The 24,543-nt window shown below is 41.0% G+C and overlaps 1 protein-coding gene across 3 annotated transcripts in view; it reads right to left on the bottom strand.

Annotated features, from left to right (window-relative positions):
- GRB14 (growth factor receptor bound protein 14) overlaps positions 1 to 24,543 on the bottom strand; it is a 709,931-nt gene that overhangs the window by 201,006 nt on the left and 484,382 nt on the right. For all 3 annotated transcript variants that reach the window (XM_078681642.1, XM_078681641.1, XM_078681644.1), the window contains one exon: positions 13,241 to 13,378. In XM_078681642.1, the coding sequence (XP_078537768.1) occupies positions 13,241 to 13,378 (138 nt within the window). The remainder of the gene's footprint in view (positions 1 to 13,240; positions 13,379 to 24,543) is intronic.

The raw sequence follows: 24,543 nt of genomic DNA, 5'->3' as shown, positions 1-24,543 counted from the left end.
CCTGAGTGTCTTATGTACTTATATTTTTGTGTCATGTATAGGTCTATCAGGGTGCGTTGCAGCCAAGTGATGCTTTTGCTCAGTATTTTGTACACAAACAAGACCTCATGAGGAGTTTTTCCCTCCCTGTGGCTATCTCTCAGGTAAGCTGCCCGATGGAGAATTTGTGTTATGCAATAATGGTCTTGGCGGATGAGAAGCCATCAGTCCACCATTTCCAATCTTGTGATGAAACCCCCATCTACATACAGCTCACTGGGCATGTGAGGTTGATTCTCATACCAGGCTTTAAATTTTGGTTCAAGGATGCCGGAAGAAAGTCAAGATTATTCTTCATGATGGGAGACATTGGAGAGGGAAAGGAAGTGGAGCCACTCCTCCATGCCACCTGTTCCAAGTATTCTAGGATGATGGTGGTAGAGGAATGGGATGGGGGAGTCTGTCTCCTGACCCGCCTCAGAAGCGCTTGCAGAACTTGGAGGGAAGCCCTGAGAAGCTTTGATTCACCAACCTCCAACCCTGGAGTTGGGGGGTAACTGTAGTTTAATTCCAGTGCTGGGTGAATTGGCACTGCATGCACATACTTTTTTATATTAAATACTAATGCTGCCTGAGTATTAGGCATCAGGAGAGTCGCTCATGGGGCCCTGGAAGAATGATACTTCCACAAAAATGCTATCAGCTTTTTGTGTATGGAATCCAGGGTGAAGCTATGGATGAGCAGTGGGGAACACTTTATAATTAGGCTGTCCTGTTTTCAGTTTCTATTTTTGGTAAATTCTGGTGGGGTTTTATCAGTGTTTTCAATATCTTAAAAAACAGTTGTTATCAGTGGTTACACATTTTCACGCCACTAAAAACAACAGAAAAAGTGTTTTTCCGGTGTTTATGGAACGTTTTGCTTTTATCATTGCTTGCTTTCTGCACTGAAAGAACATGGTATATAGACAGTGTACGTATAGTGTAGATGAGGTCCAAAGAGATTTTCGCAAATGAATCTTATTGTAGTACACCATTCAGTACTTCTTCAGTGAGTGTTTGGTCATGTGCGCTCGCGCTTTCCTTCCCATGTAAACTTCTATGAAAAGGCCCTCTCAGCATTCATAGCCCCTTGGGCTGAGAACCGTCAGCTAAGGGGCACAGTTTGGATGACTTTTTCTTTGATGCCACATAAAGCACGAAATGATAAATATTTGCGTTTTAGTTCCTGGGCATAAGAAAACAGTGCACCAGAATGGACTAAAAAGTCAATAGCATCCCTCATTAACTCTGAAGATTGTAAAGATGCTTTCAGCATACCATCTAACAAGTGGCAAGGATCTCCTACAAGGAATCACTTCAGCTCGAAAATCAATTTTGACAGGTCATCACACAATTTTTTTATATACGTAGCAGAAAGTTCATCTTTATGCTTGTCATTTGCACAAATCATGAGAATTCTAGCTTTCCCCACCAACTGAGATTCTTAAATAATGTGCGTGGTACTGGGTGGGTATTGGCTCTATATAAGTGCTACTTCTTCTGTGCTAGATTAATGCTTAGATATTTAAGAGGGTGTGGTGACCATGTGAAACTATTATGATGGAGCTCTGCATGAACCTTTTGATGCAGCCCTACAACACTGATGCCAGTTAACTTCAATGGGTTTACCCAAAAGGGAGGCAGCTGAAAAGGCATCCACCTACTCCCTGAGGGCTGGAAAAGAGAAGTGTGCTCTGGTAGGAAGTGGAGGATGTCATCAGCGCAAAAAGATAGTTTAAACTATTGCAAGCTCACTGTGTAAAGCTGTGTATGGCAGGTGTGTGCGGGTTTCTATTGAGAGAGAAAACATTGATGGGAAAGGTGGGCATCCCTGAAGTGGACCCTGGGTTAGTGATAATTTCAGCAACAGATCACTGTTTATCCTTATCCTAGTTTTCGGGGCATGCAGCTGGCTAGAATCCAATTGGATATTTTAGGGCCCACTGGTGCCTTTTGAAGGTTTTTTTTCATGAACGCCTAATAGACCCGGTTGAAGGCCTTCTCCACATCTAGCAAGAAAAGGACCATTGTTTTTTGCTGATGTTCCACTGCCTCAATAAGTAGGAGCACCAGTCTTGTATTGTTCCTTGCATGTATGGATTTTATTAACCCACTCTGTTGGGGTGAGATAAGTGTAGACGAGAGGTCTTGTAGCCTTGCTAATAAGATCACTGTAAAGATTTTCATGTGGGTGTTCAATAACTCGATAGCCGGTACAATGAGCAGAGCATAGGATTCTTGTCGGGCTTCGCTATAGGCGTCAGTCTGTTTTCGATCATTGTGAGCATCACCATACCAGTGGTAAAAATATAGTTAAAGACTGTGGAGCACCAGCAAAAGTCTTCTGCCCAGAGAGGTGTTTCATCACTCTCAAGACCTCCTCCTTAGATATGGCCTCCTCCAGTTCCCAAAAATCCTCCTTCTGCAAAGAGCAATGAACGTCCTCTAACTATTTATCCTGAGCGGCCTGGTTCGGTGAACATAGAGTAATAAAAATCTGTAAAAACAACCAAAATGTCTGGAGTGTTCATGTGGGTCTGCCCTCTCTCATCTTTGCTTGCTTTGATTTCTGGTGTGTAGATGGTTGAGTTTGTAGGCTAATATAATCAAAGTAAAGTTCCCTTGATTGCAATTGATGTACTTAACTCCACTTCAAATCCATTGTCCTTTCTCAAGCACTAAACTACTTCTAGTTCAAGGACTTCTCTTAACCATAATGCATCTTAATCATGAACACATACATAAGTAGAACCACTAAGGCACTTTACAATCTAGACATATATTAAAACATTACGATACCAAGGTATATATTGCATTCAGTGTTTATTAATTTTTTTTAATTAATTCCCAATTAGGAATACTAAAAATGTCTGCATGTACAGATCATGTGCATTTTCACTATTTGTAATGATATAATTTCTTATCTCGATGCACTTAATCAACATATGTAGAAACAGGTACAATAAAACAAATACAATCAATCAATAAAGTTAAAATTAAAACCATAAAGGTTTGAAATGTCGACGCGTTTCGGTGGATCCTGCTCTTGCACCACCTTCCTCAGGACAATTAAAACCAAAGAAATCTTCACATGCTCCAGCACTTTGCCTGATCTTAATTTCACTTATTTAATATGAAGGAATTTGGGTCAGCTTATTTATCATTCTATCCCACACTAGAATATTTCAGAGTGTTAGGTTCAATGCCACTCATAGGTCGTATGCTAGAATAACACGATTCAGGACTGACTTTAGAGAACCATTGTGTTAAATCATAATCCACAAACCTGAACCCCAAATAAAAGGATAAAGGAAAGTAATTTCAGTGCAGCCCGATTGGCTGCAGTAAGGGCTACCTCGTTTAGAAGTCATTTGAGCCCCTGCTGGCATTGAAAGACATCTCTCACTGTAGGTCTGGAGAGCCTTAAAAGGCTCATGGGCCCAAATTATTGTCTGGGAGTGGCATGTTCCCTCTGCCCTGGGCCTCAGGTTGTCCACTGTTTCTCAATCTGAGGGGATGAGGATGTGCACTCCTCTCTGCCTCACTGGCATCACAGTTGTTGTTTGTCTTTATGAGATTTATTAGTTCTAGTATTGCGCCTTGCCCCGAAAGCGCTGATCATTGCCTGTGAACCCTTAGGTAAATTTTGGCCAGTTACCTCCGCAAGGTACAGTACATCTTTCACCTCTTGAATCTTGCTAACCATATGCTGAGACTATTTATATGTGAAACATAGGCGAAAGGGGTGTCCCCAATGATATGGGGTGCCTTATTTCTTGAGATTTGCCATAATGTCCTTGGTTGCCCATCATTGCACCAGTGTTTTCACAGAGAGGTCCTGAAAGAGCGCTAAGGTGCTGCACTGAAACACTGTTTCCTGTCTACAGGCAGCTAACATGATGGCTTCTTTGTCTTAAAATGCGAGTGTGGGTGTCCGTTCCAGCATCATACCACTTTTAATTGATATATATACATATATATATATAGAAAGACACAGGCTCCGTATTATGAAGCTTTGCTGACCTAATGCACAGTCCTGCTGAATTTGTAAGAACCATATAATATGGCGGCACCAACATTCTAGGTTTGGTACCTACCTATTGAGTCTACTGAGCAGTTTCTATGGGTGTGCCCATGACTCCTTTATTACCTTTATATGGCGACATCCGCAGTGACAAGGGTTTATCCTCCTCAGCGTAATAGGAAGCTCCTCTTTATGTCTGTCACAGGATTTTCTCTATAGTGTTTTCTGTTTTTGAATTCCATTTTTAAATGTTATGCAATCACTAATTATTCTTATTAATTGCAGACAAGTAGTAACTGTTCACTTAACTAGATAAGGGCTCGCCAATGGAACTGGAGAGGTTACCTTTGTGGTTTAGGTACACAAAGGGGCCCATTAGGATGGCGGGCAGACTTTGTCCACCCGCTATCCCGACGTAAACCGGGACCGCCCGCCAGAAGGGTAGGGGTCCCATGGGGGCCATTAGGATGCGCCCGCAACACTGGTGGGCGCATTCCGCATTTTTAACATTGCGGCCAGCGGCGCCGCAATGCGCATTCCGCATTTTTAACATTGCGGTCAGCGGCGCCGTAATGCTAAAAATGCACCTTGTGCACTTCAATGCACAACAAGACAGGCAACGTGCGGTGCCTGTCACGTTGTACAGTGAAGTGCAGGGGGTACCCTCCCCATGTGCACCCCCCACCCACCGGAGTCCCTGGGGGCCCGCAACGGGCCCCCACAAGACATTCCCGCATGCCTTCCCATGGCGGCAGCACCGCCATGGAAAATCATGTCCCCGCCTGCACCCTAATATGGATGGCGGTGTCTAACAGACACCGCCACCATATGAAACCCTTTTCCGCCCGACATCCTAATGGGGCCCAAAGTGTTTAAATGTGAAGTTTTTTTATTCCTGGGTAGGTTTTCCAGCAGTCAATGCTAATTCACTATTATTTCATAAATACACTGAGGCTGCAGTTCCAGCTGCGTATAGACCTTACCAGAAGCATCATATTTGGTTTGAAGGCGACCTCCCACATACAGATTAAAATGTCAGTCTCGGCCCTCTCAATAATGAAGCGGCTACCTGGCTAGTCTTATCAGGCTATACGACTTCTCCACATGCAAATGTAATAAACCAGTGTGAAACGCTTGCTCTTTTAAACCACTTGGTTAGGTTAGTATCAACATGTGATGCAGTATATTATGTGTACATTAACTACTACCCTGGGAAGGGCTCCTCAATATAAATTTAGAATTCTCTCTATGTGTCTTCCACTTGGTATGGTTCCCCAGCTGAGGAGTATATTATGTGGGGCACTGTATTTGCTGCACTATACACCATTGCGCATGGTACTTCTTCAATAGCAGTTTTACCTGAAGTTCTCAAACACATTCAGGCTGAACGTGGTGTGGCCCCGCACCAGATTTGGGATGAAACTCATTGGAGACTTTACCACAGATAACTAAATTATATTAGGTAATATCTAAAGGGAGGCAGCGCCCTTTGTCGATACGACAATAGCTCGCTTTAGTTACCCTTGCAGATCAGGAACATGAGCTTCCTTAAATAATTTCTGAAGCCTTTACATCGATAGGTTATAAAAATTGAGAAACCAGCCCAAACAAGCCGCAACTTAAGAGCAAATCTGATGCCGAAACTACCAAGCAGACACCTAAGTTTTCTTAAAAGTGCTGGGATAAAAAAAGACAGAGCTAGAAATAAAACACAGACTGAGTTTCCTCAACCATTGTCTTCCAATCTACGTAACCATGATATGCGTAAACAGCCTGATAGGTATCAGTATTCTGATACACGTCCTTCTCGTTCCTTGCAGGACCCTGCAGATAAACGGTTAGAGAGCGGGGGATAAGGCGACCCCAGACCGGAGGAGTATATGAAACTGAAATAGGACTCACAGCGCTCTTGCGTTGTCATCATAAAAAAGGAAGAGAAACTTCCGCAGCAAAAAGTACAAATTGAAATTGATAAAGTGGCCTGGATTTCCACTAAATATGACACAAACACTCAGAACTCTTCTTCAGCACAAGACGTGGATAAGAACTCTGATCGACAGCGCAGCAGACTTCACCATAATTCACCAGACTCTTCAAGAGCTTCTGGTGGTCAACCTGACTAATGGCTTATACAAGTGGAATCTCCAGATCAGAGGCTTAGTCTTCCTGACAGACTTTATGATATGGACATACAATTTTAAGGGTGGTATACCGCATATTATTAAAGTAATCTTCTAGCAGAATTAATGGATAGGACATTCTGCTGGCTGAGGTGGATTGGCCGCCAGAGTTTGTTAGAAAAGTTCCACAGAGGGGAAGATGAAATTATACCTTCCTTATCCTTTTTTGTACCTGAGGAAGTTAAATCAGCATATGCTGGAGAATGGGCTCTTGCACAAAGCCCCAGCATTATATCGTAATGAAAAGGGTTCCGATAAAGATTCACCATATGTTATACCTATAAGGTCTAGTCAACTCAACAGGTGCAAGCACAATACCCTATTTATCTTAAAAGTCCAGTTAAGGAGATTCTATCACAATTAGAACATTAAGGTGAAATTGATGCTCGTGTCTCCCCTATGAACAATTATTTCCTGTGCTTAAAACTGTTCAGTCATATTGTATAGTCTTAGATTTTAGGCATTTAAACAGTCACACAAAGACTTTTGCAGTACAAATTTCCCACAGCACTGACTTGATCAATAATAAAAAAAATTATTTATTTGAGATTTGCTACCTACAATAATATAAGCCATTATTTGTTAAGATATGTGTTTAGAACTCCAAAGAAGCTGGGCATTTACAGTAAATGATATAACATAACAACAAAAAACAAAGTACAGAGTGTTTCTTATCATGCTGATGACACTACTTTTCTATTAGATGATTTATCCAATACAATCCACATTTCAAATTCTATTTTATATTTGAGGTATGTACTTAACCTGATAATAAGTAACAAAGAAAAATGTTCAGTCACATTTCAGCTCCCCATCTTGCACAGAAGAATGAAAATTCCCCACCATCCTGTCGGATGTATCCGTCCCCATCCAGGGGATGCACTTGCAAGTAATTTTTCAGTAGTTGCCAGTTATCCCGTGGGTGTGATGCTGGCGGCTGCAATGTTGCATATATATCACTCATTGTATCACAATGAACCAGGTCTTAAAGCAAAGCCTTCACTGTTGGTGATTGTGCTCTGCCCCAATGTATAGAGACTTGGCTCTTAGCGACCAATAGAGTGACTGCTGTGAATCGCCTTATATTTTCCTTCAAGGGCTGAACATATCCCAGCAACGCTAGAAGTGGCATTGGCTGCAGAGTATGCTCGATCATCAGGGACAGCCGTTGAAACACCTCCCCCAATATGCCAAAGAAGGCCTGCAGTTCCTGTCAAGTTGCGAAAAATCACCATTAGGAGTGGTGCACCTAGCACATATATGAGTAGTTCCAGGGTCCATCTTAGCAAGTACACTCAGGGTTATATATGCCCGGTGTAGATATTTAAAATGTAAAAGCTTATGGCGATGGTTATTAGATATGTATTATGTCTGTGCACAGCAATAATACCACATTTTATCAGTCAATGATATATTAGGATATCGCTCCCAGGCTCTGTGTGCCTTGGTCCTCACCGCTGGGCAGAGAGTCAGAGAGAGATGGTATAATCGGGAAACCAGTTGTGCTCCGTCCGGTGCAGTTATGATCAATGTAAGCGGGGGAAAGTCAGTTGGTTCAACTGTCATGTCTGAAAGCTCCCCAATTAGAGATCTGCACACTCGGTGTATAAGGAATTTGTTCATAAATGTGGCGTCATTTAGGGAGATAAGTTCCTCTGTGCTACATAGTTGTGAATCCCTAAAGAAATCACCCACATTTTGCAAGCCAAGTTTCATCAATGTTTGCTTTGTAAGGGTTTCGGGTGTAGGGGGCAGCCAGGGGTTGTCGGCCAGTGGTATGTGTGCCAAGTGTAGAAATCCAGCCTGCAAATATAGTTGTAATTTGGACCACACCCAGCACGCTGTTGTCAACGTCTGGATTTCAGGCGGGCATCGAGGTAGACCCTCTGGTAAAAGTGCGGATGAAATATTTGGGTATATCTGGATTCTTTCTGGCTTCAAGTACTGGAGGCGGGCATCTGGGTGGTACCAGTAGTATGTGAAATATATTTGGGGGACTAGATAATATAAATAAAGGTCAGGGACACCGAATCCACTCTGTTCATATGGCATAACAAGGGTAATCAATAATATAGTTAATAAAAAATACAAAACTACTTCAGACATTTCCAATTGCATTCTCTGTTGAAACATAGTGCCACAATTCGATGGGGTTCTCAGTGCTAGGAGCTCAGAGTATTTTCTGTTGACTGCCACAAGGGTATAAGAACAGTCCGGGTCTGTTTACTACCCAAGTAATGTCAATTTTACAAGAAATGGACACAGAAGCGTTGTCCTATTTTGATGACATTTACATCGCAGATGATGATTTAAACACACATCTGGCCAGAGTGGATTGTATAATCCTGGAATACACTGGTCATCTAAAATTGCCTTTCCCAGTGTCCGTTTTTTGAGTTACTAATCATCAAATGCAGGAAAAAGCCTAGCACCACATTCTTAGAGACATGTGCAGGCACATGTATCAAGGTAGGATAGTGCGAGTCCTTAATTGCGATAATTAAGGAATCGCAATTAGGGACTCGCAAAAGCCTATGCATGTAGGAGTTGCTACAAAAATAGCGATTCCTACACATTCCTTATTTGCAAATAAGGAATGGCTTCCCACTCATTCCTATGGGCCTACAGCCCATAGGAATGAATAGGAAATTGCATGGGCAATTTGCGAGTACCAATAGGTCCTTGCAAAATGTGCATGCGATTTCAAGGTGCAAGGGAGTCAAAAGGACACCCTGCAGCACTCCTGAAATTGACCTGTGCACGTATGTTGCACACACACATGCCTTAAGGAAATATGTGTACACAACATGAAACTTAGAAAAATGCACAAAATTGCAATTTTTTTTACTTTCATGCATTGCATTTAAGGAATCTCGATTTGCAATTCCTTAAATGCAATCGCAATTTAAGTAATCACAATTTAGAGATTACTTAAATTGCGATTTTTGCATTTGGGATGATGCATCCCAAATGCAAAAATACCGGTTGCAAAGGGGCAGATTCTGAGAATCTGCCCGTTTGCGACCGGTTTTTCTTTTGATGCATGTGCCTTGTTCCCTTTTAGAATCACCAAATACCTTAAAAAAGCTACAATCTCTTTTGGGATTACTACATTTTTTAAGAAAACACATACCAGACTATGCACAATGTCTTAACCCGTTGTACGATTTGTTTTGTCATTCTTTTCCCACAAATCATTAGGCTACTGAACATACAAATATTCTCAGAAATTTACAAGCAGACATGCTTGAGTCCAAACACCTACACACTTGTGTTAATACTACAAACTTAGTGATCTGCATAACTGTGGGTTCCATTGTTTACACATGTTTTAGTCCCTGCAGGAGAAACAGTGCCATTTGCATATGAATCACATGAATATGCCAATGCGGAGATGTGTTTTGCATCCACAGAAAAAAGGTTGACTGCTGTTCAGACTTCCTTAAAAGCTTCTGATTTTTTATCCTACCATGCAAACAGAGAAAATCTTCAGTATGAACATAAATACCCCATGTCCAGTGAAATTAAGCCTCTAGGTGAATATGCTTTCATAATCTATCTTCTATATTGATGGTTCAGCCCAGCATGTGGTTGATACTAAGTCAGCAGCATGTGCTGCATTGAAGGGTGTCATGAACAAGGGTGTTTTCAGGCACAAAAACATATACAGAACCTTGAGGTGACTGTACCGCTCTGCTGGATGAATTGAAAGCTTTGGTTCTGACTATTGGTGCTTGAATGGATTCACAGATTCTAAAGGAAAGGCTATCAAGCATAAACTACTTTGAAGAAATATGGTGGCACTTACGGATGCTTTACCACTTTACCACGGGCTAATGTAGTTCACAAATTGAGCCATCAACGTATATGTGTACACATTGCAGGAAATTAATAGGCTGGTAAAGCTGCCAAGGCGGCTGTTCATACTGTTTTAGCAGATTCAATTACTCATTCACATACAGGTACTGATGATGGCATAATGGCTGCGGTAATAATATATTTTCAGAAAATAGGAAGATACCCCTGAGAGTATTTTTTTTAGGGAGGGGGTAGATAGATATAAAAGGTCAAAACCCTATCTTGTTGCTGTCTGTTTTAATCACAGGTTATATGAATATTGATAGATATCTAAAAATATTGTTTTCATTTGTAGAGTTGGTATACATAATTGTCCTGATGAAGGTGAAAAACTGACAAACACCGAAACGCCGCGTCAACTGTTTTTTGCATTTTGTGTTGTTTTATTAACTTTTATTGTACCTTATGTCATTGTCCAATCAAGATAATGACATATTTTAAAGGATGTGAAATTTGATGTACATTAGATTGTAACCCAATGGGAGGAATTCAATAAAATTAACCCCGTTTTTTAAATACACTTGATCTTGTAGCAGTAACATTTTGTGACACTAGCAAAAAATTGAAGTGATAGTTTTTAATATTTTTGGCAACACTGTAAGATTCCTTAATAACTGCACAACTCTCTCTCAATATTCATATAACCTGTGATTAAAACAGACAGCAACAAGATAGGGGTTTGACCTTTTATAATGGCTGCGGTGACTGCTTCAGCTAGTCTGAGAGAAAATTGAAGAAAAAAGAGCTTGACCCATTCTACTGTGCACCGATGTCTGTCCTTGCTGTCTATGGTACTAAAACTGTGAGTTTGGCTACCTTTTGCTCGTTCTAAACCAAAACAGCAATTTTCCAATCCATCAAGTTACACTATGTGGCTAGTCATCCATAGAAGGCCACAACGGTTTCTGGGTAGTTCCTTTACACCTCTCCCTACCATACATAGTATCCCTCTAGAAGTACTGAGTTTTTCTAATCTTTCTACTTCACAACTTTCAATTATTCCAGATAATGATGATAAGACAGGATGTATTTCTGACCTGGCTGTGCCGTTTTCTACTGCTGCACCTTGCAATAAAATTATACACTATCAACCGCCTTTGCCGGATGGGGTCCCTGTTTTTACTCAGAGTGCCTTACGATATTTTGTCAACTTTGGTGACTTTTCATTAGATTCTTTGCATACTTCCTTGCATGGTATATGTGCACTTTTCCTTTGGTGCAACAGACTTACCTGATTCCTCCCTGGTCCTGCTGTTGGATTTTTCTTTCCTTGTTTTTTCTCCTCCTCTGGATTGGATTCATTACAGTTTTCTATCTAGTATTGAATGGACACTTTCTCCCAGATTGTGCATAACCAGGACTTGTGTATGAGGTGCTTACGCCCCATTCTTCATCAGATTAGTTCCTAAGAGACTAATCCTGGTGAACATTATTGCTTTCACTGTGTCTGATGGCATTGTTTAGGAAATGTACCCGATGACATTGTTGGTCTAACAGAAACATTGAAAATTCTATATGTTTTTAAAATTCCTATGGATGATGGTATTACCCAAGGTTCCATTTCTAGCAATTGGGATTTTATGACTGTTTCTAATATGATATCCGAATTAGCATCATATATAGTATTTGAGAATGAGGATTTGTATTTTAATTTTGTGAATTATGGGGAAAGTTTTGCTACCATCATTATGTACAAGTTTTCTTACACAGAGCTCGTACTCCACCTGCTATTTTTTATTATTCACAGTGAGAACACTACCTGACACTACCTGTGGCTAGTTCTATCACATATTTGAAGTTCCCATATTTTTCTCACTAGGTATCATATTTATATACGTTTATGAATATCCCACTGAAGAAAATATGCTCACACAAACTAAATTAATGTATTCTCATTCATTTATTTTACAACTTGCACTAAAAGGTATTGAGTATTGGAAGGAAAATACTAAGGTAAAAATTGTATGGAGTGTACAACATAGGCAGGGCCGCCAGGGCACTGATGCTTTATTTAGGGCTTGTCTTATCCCTTGCCAAATGATCTTTTTAAAAGAAAGAGTATGTTGTGACTAAATGACTTGGGTTGGCCAATATTTAACATTTTAATACGTCAAGCATTCCCTCTGTTGCAAAAAAAGATAACTGGCAACAGTTTATTAATCTCACAGAAGAACAACATAATGAAAGTGTGCAGAATGCATTGTTCACTACTTAACTTTCTGGTTCAGATAGGTGGTTACTGTGGCCAGTGGATACCCGTGACTACAAGGCCTATTTTTTGTAACACTTTCAAGAGGTTTACAGTAAACAGGTCAGACCCCTAGCATATTGAGTCACAACACACAGGAGTAGTTACTACCCATAGGGTAGGAAATGTATGCCAGCAATGTTTAGAACATACCTCCTTGTCAATTGTTAAAGACCACTTATCCCTCCTTTCTGATGATATGGACTTACAGGATTTTTTTGTTCGGTCCCAGATCTCCTCATTTTAAATGTTTTATATCAACTTTAATAGCTTACGTTGACTGAAAGCCTTATTTTTTCAAAAAGATGTGGCACTAACATCTGCTCGAGAAGTTGCACATTCCTCTTCTGAGGACACCTCCGGCATTCAGAAGTGACAAACGAAAGGGTTATATCTCAATTTCCTTCGGAATATGAATGCCCATGTTCAGGCTTACTGACAACATCTCTAACTCTGTAAGGATAGGCGTTTAGATGTGGTACTGTGAGCTAGCCAAGCAAACTAACATTTACTGATTATATAGAAAGATTTAGTTTCTGTATTATGACATTTTGTTGACCTAATACACAGTCCTACTAAATTTGTAGGAATAGTATAATAATATCTACCTAGGATCCTATAAAACCTTAATAGGTACAGTCAGGATACTTTGGTGACCAGCAGCTACATGCACATTGTCCTTCTGTTTCAACATACACATGCACACACAAAGGGTCTCCATAGGGTGATGGTCCTCGCAGAGATGGTATTTGTCTGGTTTTGTAGCGATTTACCAACACTATGTGTTCTGTTCTGCTCTCCAAAGTGTGTGATAAGCATGCACACATGTACACACACACACACACACACACATATGTACATGCAGATTCATGTATTGCATAATATTATCTTTACATTACTTTTACTTACCTTCGAGGTTCCTTTAGTAGAATAATACAAGCCTGATCGCCGTAAAAGAAAGAACAATTTTTTCCATGATTTCTTTCCATTATCCTTCACATGTAGATATCCATGAATTTCCGGAAATGTACTTGAGCTCAGCAACTTCTAGAAACCAATTGTTTTATTATCAATTGTAAATAAAGTTTTATGACGTGTATAACAAGCAACATTTACAATATGTTTTTTACTGGTATCCCGAAAAGTTATCTTACATGTCTACAGAGTACAGAGATACAGATCCAAGTTGTGAGAATCTGCTTTGGCCTGAATAAGCTTGAATATATAATTTCTACTTTGAAAGTCAAGTAAGATTCAATGCACGGTTTGCCATAAAAAAATATTCATATTGAATGTGGACTTGTCTAATTTAGCAATTTTGGCAGCCACAGAGTCACTGCATTTGCAATCAGAGAGTTTGGCATCTAGGTCCCCATTATCAAAATAAGCCCATATTTAAATACTAAGGCCCTCATTTTGAGTGTCCTCTTAATTTGACTTGGCCTGTATCAGTTATCTGTCCCATCAGAATTATGATATCTGTGGAAACACAAGGAAACTCCTAACTTTCACCCAGAGATTTTGGCTGGTAAATGCAGCCAAAATCTCTAGGTGAAAATCTAGCTCAAAAGGTGAAATTACTGATTCCCTGGTAGTTACTCATTTTAAGAGCTGGTTGTAGAGCGTGAATCTCACCTAAGTGTTTGAGAGCACTATACAGTTCAAAGGGAGAAACCTGCAATTACAAATGTGGAGAGATATGCATCAAATTATATGTACATGAGAAGCTGCATAGAGCAACAGTGCAACAGCACAACAACTGAAATATCATTGGATTGCAGACAATGATGTATGTCAGATCGATGTTAATATGGCTATGTTGTATGACATGTATAGAAAAAGCTTGCCATTACTGCACCTCTGCTTTGGATAATTGTGGGGTTACATGGACATGTTTAGAAGAATTATATATTAAAAATAAGATTGTCCTTCCTGCTTTTGCTGCTTTGTTGCACATTGTTTTCCAATATATATTTACTTTGTGCATGTTCGGGGTAGTTATTTGTGTTTTTTCCTTTATCATTTTTGGTTTGTTTTTAAACATAAAAAAATAAATAAAGGACCAGTGGAATCTACAAATATTTCACTATTCAATTTCAATATTATTTTATTGCTAACCGTAGAAAGTTTCCCTCGTTCTCTTCCCACATGATAATTTGCTTGTCTTTGGTGAAATATTTGCAATGGTCTCAACCGTAACCCTTTTTTTTATCACTGCAGTATTATATTTTTTCAATAAGAATTAAAAATGGAATAAAATATGGAATATAACTATAGTAAAGAGAGCTTTAAGAAGTATGCAGAACAGACATGGCTGACAAGAGAAAGAAGTAGTGGGTTACACTTCAGATCTATGAACATGAATAAGTCATAGAGCTATGAAAATACATCAGACACAGTATTTACACTTGGCAGCCATGAAAATAAACTAGTTAAAAACAGTCAGGGCTGGCAGCACTAGTGAGTGGTAGGGCGGCCAAATGGCTGGGTACCTGCATAAAACAGTTAATAGAGACTCACCTAACCAATCCTGGTGCTGCTCTCATGCTGTTACCCAGACTGCCAGTCAAACGGACATGCAAACGTTGATCTTCCCAGACAGCCCACCCTCTTCCCTGCTGCTGTCATGTAGTAGGCACCAACCCATCCTGACCATCGGTTCGGGAAGAATGGATGAAAAATAAAATGGCAATAAATTAAGTTTATTTGCTATTTTATTTTTCAACTCTGTGGTTTCTTTCTGGCATTTTGCTTCAAGGAGCAGAGCTCCTCTGCTCAAAAGGAGGAGCCACCCCTGGTTTAAAAGGACCAATGATATAATGGATTGCAACCGTAGCATTAGCTCAGTTAATTTTAGATCTTGCTACAGGTAAACTCAGCATTTTGTCAAAGCTCATGTCTTCAACCCAAATCTTCTCAACAAGAAATACACAGAAAGGGGCTTTGGGTGAGCCCCTAACAGATATTGTGCTGCCACTGCTTGTCTGATGTTTGTAAAATTGAACATGACATTTAGCAACTACTTAACACAATTCACATTTTGGATTGCTGAATGAGTCTCAAAGTAGTCCATATGAAATGCTATGGTGGCTCCTGCCTGATGTCTCCCAACTCTGTGGGAGGGATATATTAATGAAAGTACCTAATTGGGTTGTTTCTGATCCATGTGCTTCTTGTGAAGCAGGCCCATGATAGTGCTCGGGCTCATTTTGCGGCACCACAAAAGCCACTGGAAACAAATTATCCAATGGGATCCCAGGAAATCTCGTTGGTTTAAAAGGGGAATATTCTAGTCTAAGCATGTCCCTAAATGAATATGATGTTGCTGCAGTGTTGATGTGGCGCATCACCTTACAATACAATGGTCCTTTCACATACACCAATCAGCACCATCACAGGGAGTTACATTTTCAATGAAACTGCAAGGCAAGTGAGGGCCATGCAGGGCAACGTTGGCCCCCACCAATCCACAACTGTAGTAATGATCTAAAGTTGTAGTAGTAAATCGTAAGTAAAATTTCAGACTAGTCTCATACATTATGTAAGTCCAGTGACAGCAGGATCAGTATACACAGGTGTTTCTGAATGGCATTTAAAAATTGCCACATTAACAACACTGTGGATGGGGGCCCTGGGGAAATTTTAAAGACCGGGCATAGACATATTCCCTATAAATATTAACAAACACACAAATGTCTACGGGTCTAAGTGAAACAAAACCTTATGCCTTATAAGATGATGTGGCGTTGTGTTGGCTTAGTGATACCCACAGACAGTTTCTTGGCACTCCGCTCGAAATTGATGAGATTCAGGATACTATTCTGTCCCTCCATAATGGTAAGGCGACGGGGCTGGATGGCCTAACGGCCGAATTTTATAAATGTTATATTGATATAATGGCCCCGGTATTGAAGGAGGTTTTTGAAGAGTCATTGGAGGTAGGTGTCTTGCCCAGGTCATGGGGGAGGTAGTAATCACGTCTCTTCTGAAGCCAGGGAAAGATCCCACAGAGTGCGATTCGTATAGACCGCTCTCCCTTATAAATTGCGACGCTAAGATCTTAGCTAAGGTTCTAGCAACTAGACTTTCGTTACTTATGACTACGATAGTACTGCCTGACCAGGCGGGGTTTGTCCCCGGCAGGGCCACTAATCACAATCTGCGTACCCTTTTTTCCCTAATTCAAACGATAGCGCCAGAACTACCCGTGGCAGCTATATTTCTTGACGCTACAAAAGCGTTTGATTCGGTTGAATGGAATTACCTCTTCACAGTTTTAGCCAGAATGGGATTCCCGAAAAATTTTATTGCCTGGATACGGCTACTCTATACTGATCCGGTGGCGAGGGTGCTAATTAATGGTGAGCTTTCGGCTTTAATATCGATATCCAGAGGCACCAGGCAGGGGTGTCCGCTATCACCGCTCCTCTTTTCGATAGCTATAGAACCCCTGGCTTGTCGCATTCGACAGCTACACAAGCAGAGCGCCTTTAAATGTTATCAACGGCAGATTGATGTGTCGCTATATGCTGATGACTTGACGTTATATGTAGTGGATCCGCAGGCTAATCTTAACCCGCTACTCCGAGAGTTCCTGGTGTTTGTTAGATTGTCTGGCATAAAAATTAATTGGAGGAAGTCCCAATTTTTCCCCCTGACTCCTGCCATTTCTCACTTCTCTCTGGATTACCCGCTCGAATGGTGTGATTCGGACCTTCGATATCTAGGTGTCCAGGTCTCTGTTGTGAAGGAGGATACGATAAGACTGAATTATGGCACTGCCATCACTAAACTTAAGGACAATGTTTCACGGTGGATATCATTACCGTTATCCATGGCCGGTAGAGCCTCACTGATCAAGATGGTGGTTCTGCCTCAGTTTCTGTACCTGTTTCAGAACATCCCATATTATCCGGGTGCCTTCTTCTTTAAATCGCTGCGATCGGAACTATTGCGGTTATTTTGGGGAGGCAAGCAGCCGAGGTTGGCATGGTCGGTTATTACTCAACCTTATGTTGATGGGGGATTTGATGTCCCTGATTTTCGGATGTATTATCTGAGTGCTCAGGCACATTATGCTTATCATTGGTTTGTTCCCACATCGTTCATTCCACAATTGGCTGTGGAGGATTGGATAGCCCGGCCTATTCCTCTTAAGGGTGTTATTTATGGCCCGACCAGCGTTATAGAAACGCCGGCCACTACAGTAACATGCACGATTGATGCATGGCACCGAATTCTTAATATGCTGCCGGTTGGGTTTCTATACGCGCCTAGCATGCCTCTCGTATATCATCCTGAGCTTTCCCTGTTGCAGGAAGGGGTGATTCCACACGTTATGTAATAAATTGAAACTGAATACATGGGGACAGTTGTTCATGAATGGAAAGTTTAAAACACGGGATCAGTTTTTTCTGGGTCACTCGCCCACACCATTAGACCTCTTTTACTGCATTAGGATACGACAGGGACTGCGAATTATCTTGCCGCGTTTCCCGGATGAACCTGCCATAGTACTGCCTTTACAAATTATGCTTGGGTCTGCAGACGGCCGACACCTGGTTTCACACCTTTATCGTAGTATTCGCGGACAGTGTGACGGCGGCGAGAGCAGAGCGCTTCAACACTGGAGTGAAGATATTGGCAGGGAAATAACTGCAGCGCAGTGGACATACTGCTGTGGCCTCACGGCTAATATTTCACCCAGCTGCAGACTAAAAATCATTCATTACAAGTTTCTACAGAGGATGTACTATACGCCGGAAAAAAAGATGAGGTTTCACTTATCGGACAATGCTAGATGTGAACGCTGCAGATCAGACGCGGCGTGTTTTTTACATTTAGCGCGGGAGTGCCCGGTTGTTTTTGACTACTGGGCTCAGGTGCATTTGGCACTTCAAGAGATGGTTAATGTGACGATTGATAAAGATCCACTCACTATGCTGCTAGGATACACTATGCAGGTTCCCAAATTAATAAGGAAGTTTATGGATGTTGCATTATTGTTAGCAAAACGCAGAGTAGCGTGCAGATGGGGGAGGGGGCGAGCCCCAAAATTTAAAGACTGGTTGAATGACATGATTTATTGTCAGGATCAGCATAGGGTGTATGCAGACACGCAACCAGTGAGCAGTAGGACCAGAGACATATGGGACCCATTGCGAGAATACTTGCTGGCCACTGCGGCTTCCTCGGATGATGGGAGCTTGGTAGATGCGGATGGTCCCACAGTCGGTTAGGAAGGATGGCTCTACGCTGTAGCATGTGAATATTGCAAGTCTCTGTGATACATTAGGATGTCTCAACCGCAGAATGAATGGTTATGTTGGTTCCATTGTGCAGACAGTAAGGTTGAGGAGTGCCAACACTTTCCACGTTGATACTTGCTAGTAATGCCAGGGGATATGATAATCTCTCTCTCTGTGTCCTGTTGGTTTTACCCCATTCCTATACCCAGGATAAGATTACTCTGTCACATGCCTGTCCTGATGAACGATGCCATTATATAGCGACACCTGCCTCATGTGCCGGCGCCTCTGCGTAAAAGCCGGAAATGTTGCGACTATAGGATGGTGCTTTTCAAGAGTATTGCAGGGAAAGCCCCTTTGTTCATGTTATGGTTTGATGCTTGACATATGAAAAACTCAGGGACCTTTGGATTTATTTCTGCCACGCATTGATAAGTATAAGCCAAATATTAAGGTTTTACGCTGCCGGGCCTCCGGGATGTCGGCCATTGAGCTGTGTATAATATTGCTGATGCATGTGGGTTACAGAACACGCAGCCGGCCCGAGAGGTTGTTGGCACCATGCTGTGTTACAGTGTGTTGGAATAATAAAGGTCTTTGAAACAAAAAAAACCTTATGCCTTATATGATGATAAATGAGCAACGTAATGGAATAAAGAACAGAAGAAGTTAAATTGACTAGTCCTGACATATCCCTGGAGAATAAGGATACCCATCAGTCACCACTCGATACCGCCCTTCATCATTTGGGACTCCTTATGGTCCTTCCTCTCTGTGAGTTATGAGTGATGAAATGAGGACTGAATGGAATGTCCTCCATCAACAAATAGCCCACTGTGCGGTCCGTATGATATTAATTTATCGTCTCAATTCGTGGGTGACATGATTGCAGTGCATTTGAATGTGAAAGAAAGTGTGTTAAAATTGAGTGAAGAAGCAACACATATTTTATTATTTTTACTCGCTCCTCCAATATTAAAAACAAAGTAGCAGGGAGCAGTTTTCAACAAATGACAGCTCAGTTGGTATGTAGGTCAACATGTTTTGGCAATAAAGGGGACCTAATAGTCCTTGCCTTCTTCAGGACCAATATGTTAATGCTACAGCAATGTGCAAAATGGTGAGCATACAGTAAAAAGAAAAAGGAACGCGGTAACCTGAAATCCTAGGTGTCTGTTTCTTTCCTGCACATGGACAAGTTTGATCGCTAGTGGAAAGAAAAATATAAATTGAAAAGAATACTCTGCATCATAAAGGTAAAAAGTAGATAAATCAGGTGTTTGCAAAGATATCAATATCCTGATAAAAACAAAAAATGGTTAAAATAATGTGGCATAATACTCAGTTATAATGTATTGTTTTTACATCACGTGTACTATTATCACTTAGATGTAATAAATCACCTGCTTACCTATTGTGCTGGAGAAATGAGCCTCACCTCACCTGGCTTTGGCTCAGGAAAAGGAAGCACCGCTCTAAAAACAAAGGAAAAAGGGACAAACACCAGAAGTAAATGTTCCTTGACCTTTAGGCTCATAAGATATGCTCATCGAAACAGCAATTTAGTCGCAATTTCAGCATTACCTCTCCAAACAGCCAGAACGTCGTCTATATATCGTTTCCACAACCAAACCGAGTTGAAAAAAGGGTTGGTTGTGGTAAGTATATGCTCTTGCTCAAAATGATGGACGTATAGATTGGCTAAGCTTGGGGAAAAAATACTTCCCATACTGGTGCCCGAGGTCTGTAGGTACACCGTATCTTCAAATTTAAAAAAGTTTTCTTTCATGGCAAGAGTGGCACAAGCCATAATGAAATGTACTGGAGTTATGCTATCAAGAATCCGAGATGTTAACAATGTTTCGTCTTGAGGAATTGACGTGTACAATGATTCCACGTTGAAGGATACTAGATAATCAGTAGTGGTATTGAATTCAATCTCCGGTAAGAGTCGTAGGACATCTTTAGTGTCCTGGAGGAATGTGGGCATTTCATTTACCATTGGTCGCAAAAAGTGATCCACGAATGTGGACAATGGCTCTAGAACTGATCCTATGCCAGAGATAATAGGCCGCCCTGGAGGTGGTCTTTGATTTTTATGCATAGATGATGTTCTGGCTGTTTGGAGAGGTAATGCTGAAGACTTACAAGATTTTCTCATATGGCTCAACAATAGGAATGTGTTTCTACGGTTTACCGCTGAGTTTGATAAAAAACAACTAGCCTTCCTGGACTTGCTGATCTTTCCACTCCCAGCGACTACAATCAGAGCTGTACAGGAAACCTATGGCCCACAACTCCTTACTATGCTATGATAGTTATCATCCAAAATCCCTAAGAGATAACCTTCCCTACGGTCAATTTTTGAGAGTACAGAGAAACTGCTCGACCGACACAGGGTTTAGGGAACATTCAACCGCATTGCAAGAACAACTATGTCTCAGGAAATATCCACCTAAATTGATACACCGTTCACTGAAAAGTGCCAAGAACAACAATTGTGAAGCACTTCTGGAACCTCCATCACCAAAACAAAGCTCACAGAGACTGACATTTGTTAACACATATGGTACCCTATCTAACAACATCCAAAGGGTAGTCAGGAAACACTGGCTGATACTCAACACTGGACAAGAATCTATACACCTTCCCCTTTTCACTTTCAAATGCAGCCCGAATTTGAGAGACCGCTTACTGCATACTAGACCTAAAAGCAAGACACCACGCATTGCTGGCACTATGTGGAATCTCCCACCGGTGCAGGGCCACCATCCCAGCGGCTCCTGTGCATCCTGCTCACAGACCAAGAAATCACTTGAGATCGACATTGGTACGACCAAACCCTGGTCACAAAGAAGATTTACCAATTGCAATGGGGACAAGCTGATATACTTGATTGTTTGCCCGTGTCAGCTAAAATATGTGGGAAAGTACACCCGCAAAATAAACACCAGAATTTCCGAGCATAACAGCACAATAAGATGCAGAAAACAAGCCACCAAGCTCACTAGCCATTTTTCGGAGGCCCAACACGATCCATCTGCATTTCAATGGACAGTGTTGGAACAGCCTTTTATTCCTGACCATGTTACCGACCTATCTAAGTACCTACTTGTCAGAGAGCAAAAATGGGTCTTTAGGTTAGGTAGTGATAAGATAGGACTGAATGATGATTCCCTTGGTCCACTCTTTGAACTCTTTCCATCACTTTGTTCATGCCCCATTGTAGTGGAGTCTTTGTCAAAATACCATTCCAATATCATGACTGTTGGAATGTATTTGTCAAAGTTGATCTTGTGAGGATGGTTATTTCAAGTATGCCATTTACTCATTCTGTACCTGCTAGGCATACATCGTTACATCTTCCTGGCTTGTCCGGGTAAGCTTTCTGGTGACACACCCTTAGTGTTATTTTAAGCATGTATCTATATCCTTGTTTGGCAGAGACTATTATCGTGATATGCTTAATGAGTAACTCTCACCCCTTAGGCTAATTTTGATCTATCTAAGAAGCACCCCCGGTCGAGCAAGTCAAAAAAGGAAAAGTAAGCAAAAAGCATATAAAAAAGGAGATTAGAAACAGGGGAAGTAATAAGGAAAAGAAAAATATCAAAAGTAAACTAATGAATTAGCAGAGAATCATTCAAAGACAGATGAGCATAAGATTACAGAGATACAGGTGGTAGTTACAACATTACAACTAAATTACTACTGCATATGTCACTGAGATTGAGACCATTCTATTAAGGGTGACCAGATTTTTAGTCCTTTTATCCGACGGTTCCTGCCTTTATTTTTATATATCGCCATTTCTAAGTTAAAAATTGCTAACAGTCTTGAAATCCACTGTTCATATGATGGGGCCATGGGATCTAGCCAGGCTGAAGCTATACAAATTCTTAATACGGCCGTCGAAATAAAAATCAATTCATGACCGACATTCGGGTTGGTAAGATTTGTTACACCCAAGACAACTGTTTCGTTAGGTAAAGTAATCACTATTTTGAGAATCAGTGAGAGAAAGCGTTAGATTCTTGACTTAAGAGGAGTTAAACAGGGGCAGGAAGAAAAAATGTGTACAGAGTCCGCATTTTGTAAATTACATCGGAAGCAGCATGTACCTCTCCCACTACCCCATTTGGAGATTCTGTCCGGAGTGTAATACATAAAGAAGCATATTTTATAAAATTGGGTTTGGAGTCTGGTTGACATAAGGACCGTTTGAGATAGCCCATATTCGTGTTCAAATTCTTCTGAGGAAATAGTGATTTTACTTTGCCATTTCTGAGTGATTTTCTGTATATCGTCCGTAAAATACATCAATAATAGAGGATATAACCCCCCAAGCCTGAATTTTTTCTGAGAGTGACTTAGAATGTCGGCTATGGAATTTTTACTCAAGGTGCCCTCTCCCCTTGTATGTCGTGATAGAAAATCTCTAATTTGGAGATACTTGAAGAAGTCTCAACATTCCAAATGATACTTATCTTTCAAGGCTTTAAAAGAACATAGCCCCCCGCGGAAAAAAACATCTTATATGAGTGATTCCGGCTGTATTCCACCTATTGATACAGATATCTTTCAATATTTCTGGTAGGGAGGGATTATTTTGAATAGGTGTGTAAAAAGATAAGCGTCCCAGACCTACCATTTTCCTCACAGATTTCCAAACCTTGAATGCTCCTATGAGTGTTTTTAATCTCACTTTTTTGTGATAGCTATCGAAGAGATATCTCCAAAAATAGCCAGTGCTTTTATCGCCCAGTATTATTTGGTGGATTGAAGGGGCGTCATTATACACCGATATCCCTGTCCCATCAAGATGAAAGAGCTCGTGATTATATAACAAAACTGTTGCCCAGTAATATGCCTTAAGATTTGGGAGGGCTAGTCCTCCTCTTTCTTTGGGGAGCGTCAGCAGTTTGTAGGCACGGCGGGGATGTGTGTACGACCAGATAAAGTTCGTGAAGATACGCTCCATTGTTTTAAACCACTGGTCTGAAATTTCCAAATTAATTGCTCTAAATATGTACAGGAGTTTTGGAAAATAGACCATTTTTAATGCGTTCATCCGTCTGATCAGAGAAAGATGTAAATTATTGATACGGCGGAGATCTTTTTGCATTTTATCTAGTGAGGGTTTCAAATTCAAGTCGACAAGGTTTCCTAAATCGGATGTGATAGTGACCCCTAGATAAGTAGCTGATTCTGTTATGCGTGGATCTGCCATATCACATTTGTTATTAATAATTATTTGTGTTTTCGCTTGGTTCAGCGCATACCCTGCAACTTTCCCGAATATTTCAGCCTCTGACTCAATGATAGGTAAAGCCACGCTTGGCTTAGCAGTGACAATGGCAATATCATCGGCATATGCAATGGTCTTTGTTAGATATCCTTGTGTCGACATAGGGGTTATGTTCCTATTGCATTCCAATCTACGAATAAACGGATCGATGTAAATAGCGAACAGCAACGGGGAACACGGACATCCCTGCCTAGTTCTCTCGAGATTATTAGTTCTTTAGAGAGGTTAACCATCACCGTAGCCCGAGGATTGATGTAAAGTTTCTGAATTGCCTGTATAAAATCCTGCTTGAATCCCACCCGGGACTTAACCTTCCAGAGGAATGGGCAGGAGACCCTGTCAAAGGCCTTTTCGGCGTCGAGTAGTATTAACGCCATCGGGTCTCCTGCCACCTGGGTACTGTCAAATAAGCTGATTACCCTCCGTGTGTGATTTGTGGTTTCTCTCCCGTTGACAAAGCCATGTTGAAATTTAGATATAACTTTATGAATAATTGATGAGATGCGGTTAGCCAGCAGTTTAGAGTATATTTTGGAGTCTGCGTTTATTAAAGTAATGGGGCGATAAGAGCCCATCCGGTCCAATGGTTTATTTTTCTTGGGGAATATGACAATGTTTGCTCTGGACAAAGAGTTGGGGGGCTGTCCTCCTCTGAA

Source organism: Lissotriton helveticus, chromosome 3_1 (genome assembly GCF_964261635.1).
Source record: "Lissotriton helveticus chromosome 3_1, aLisHel1.1, whole genome shotgun sequence".
Classification (NCBI taxonomy): domain Eukaryota; kingdom Metazoa; phylum Chordata; class Amphibia; order Caudata; family Salamandridae; genus Lissotriton; species Lissotriton helveticus.
This window is presented reverse-complemented; position numbering and strand designations above follow the sequence as displayed.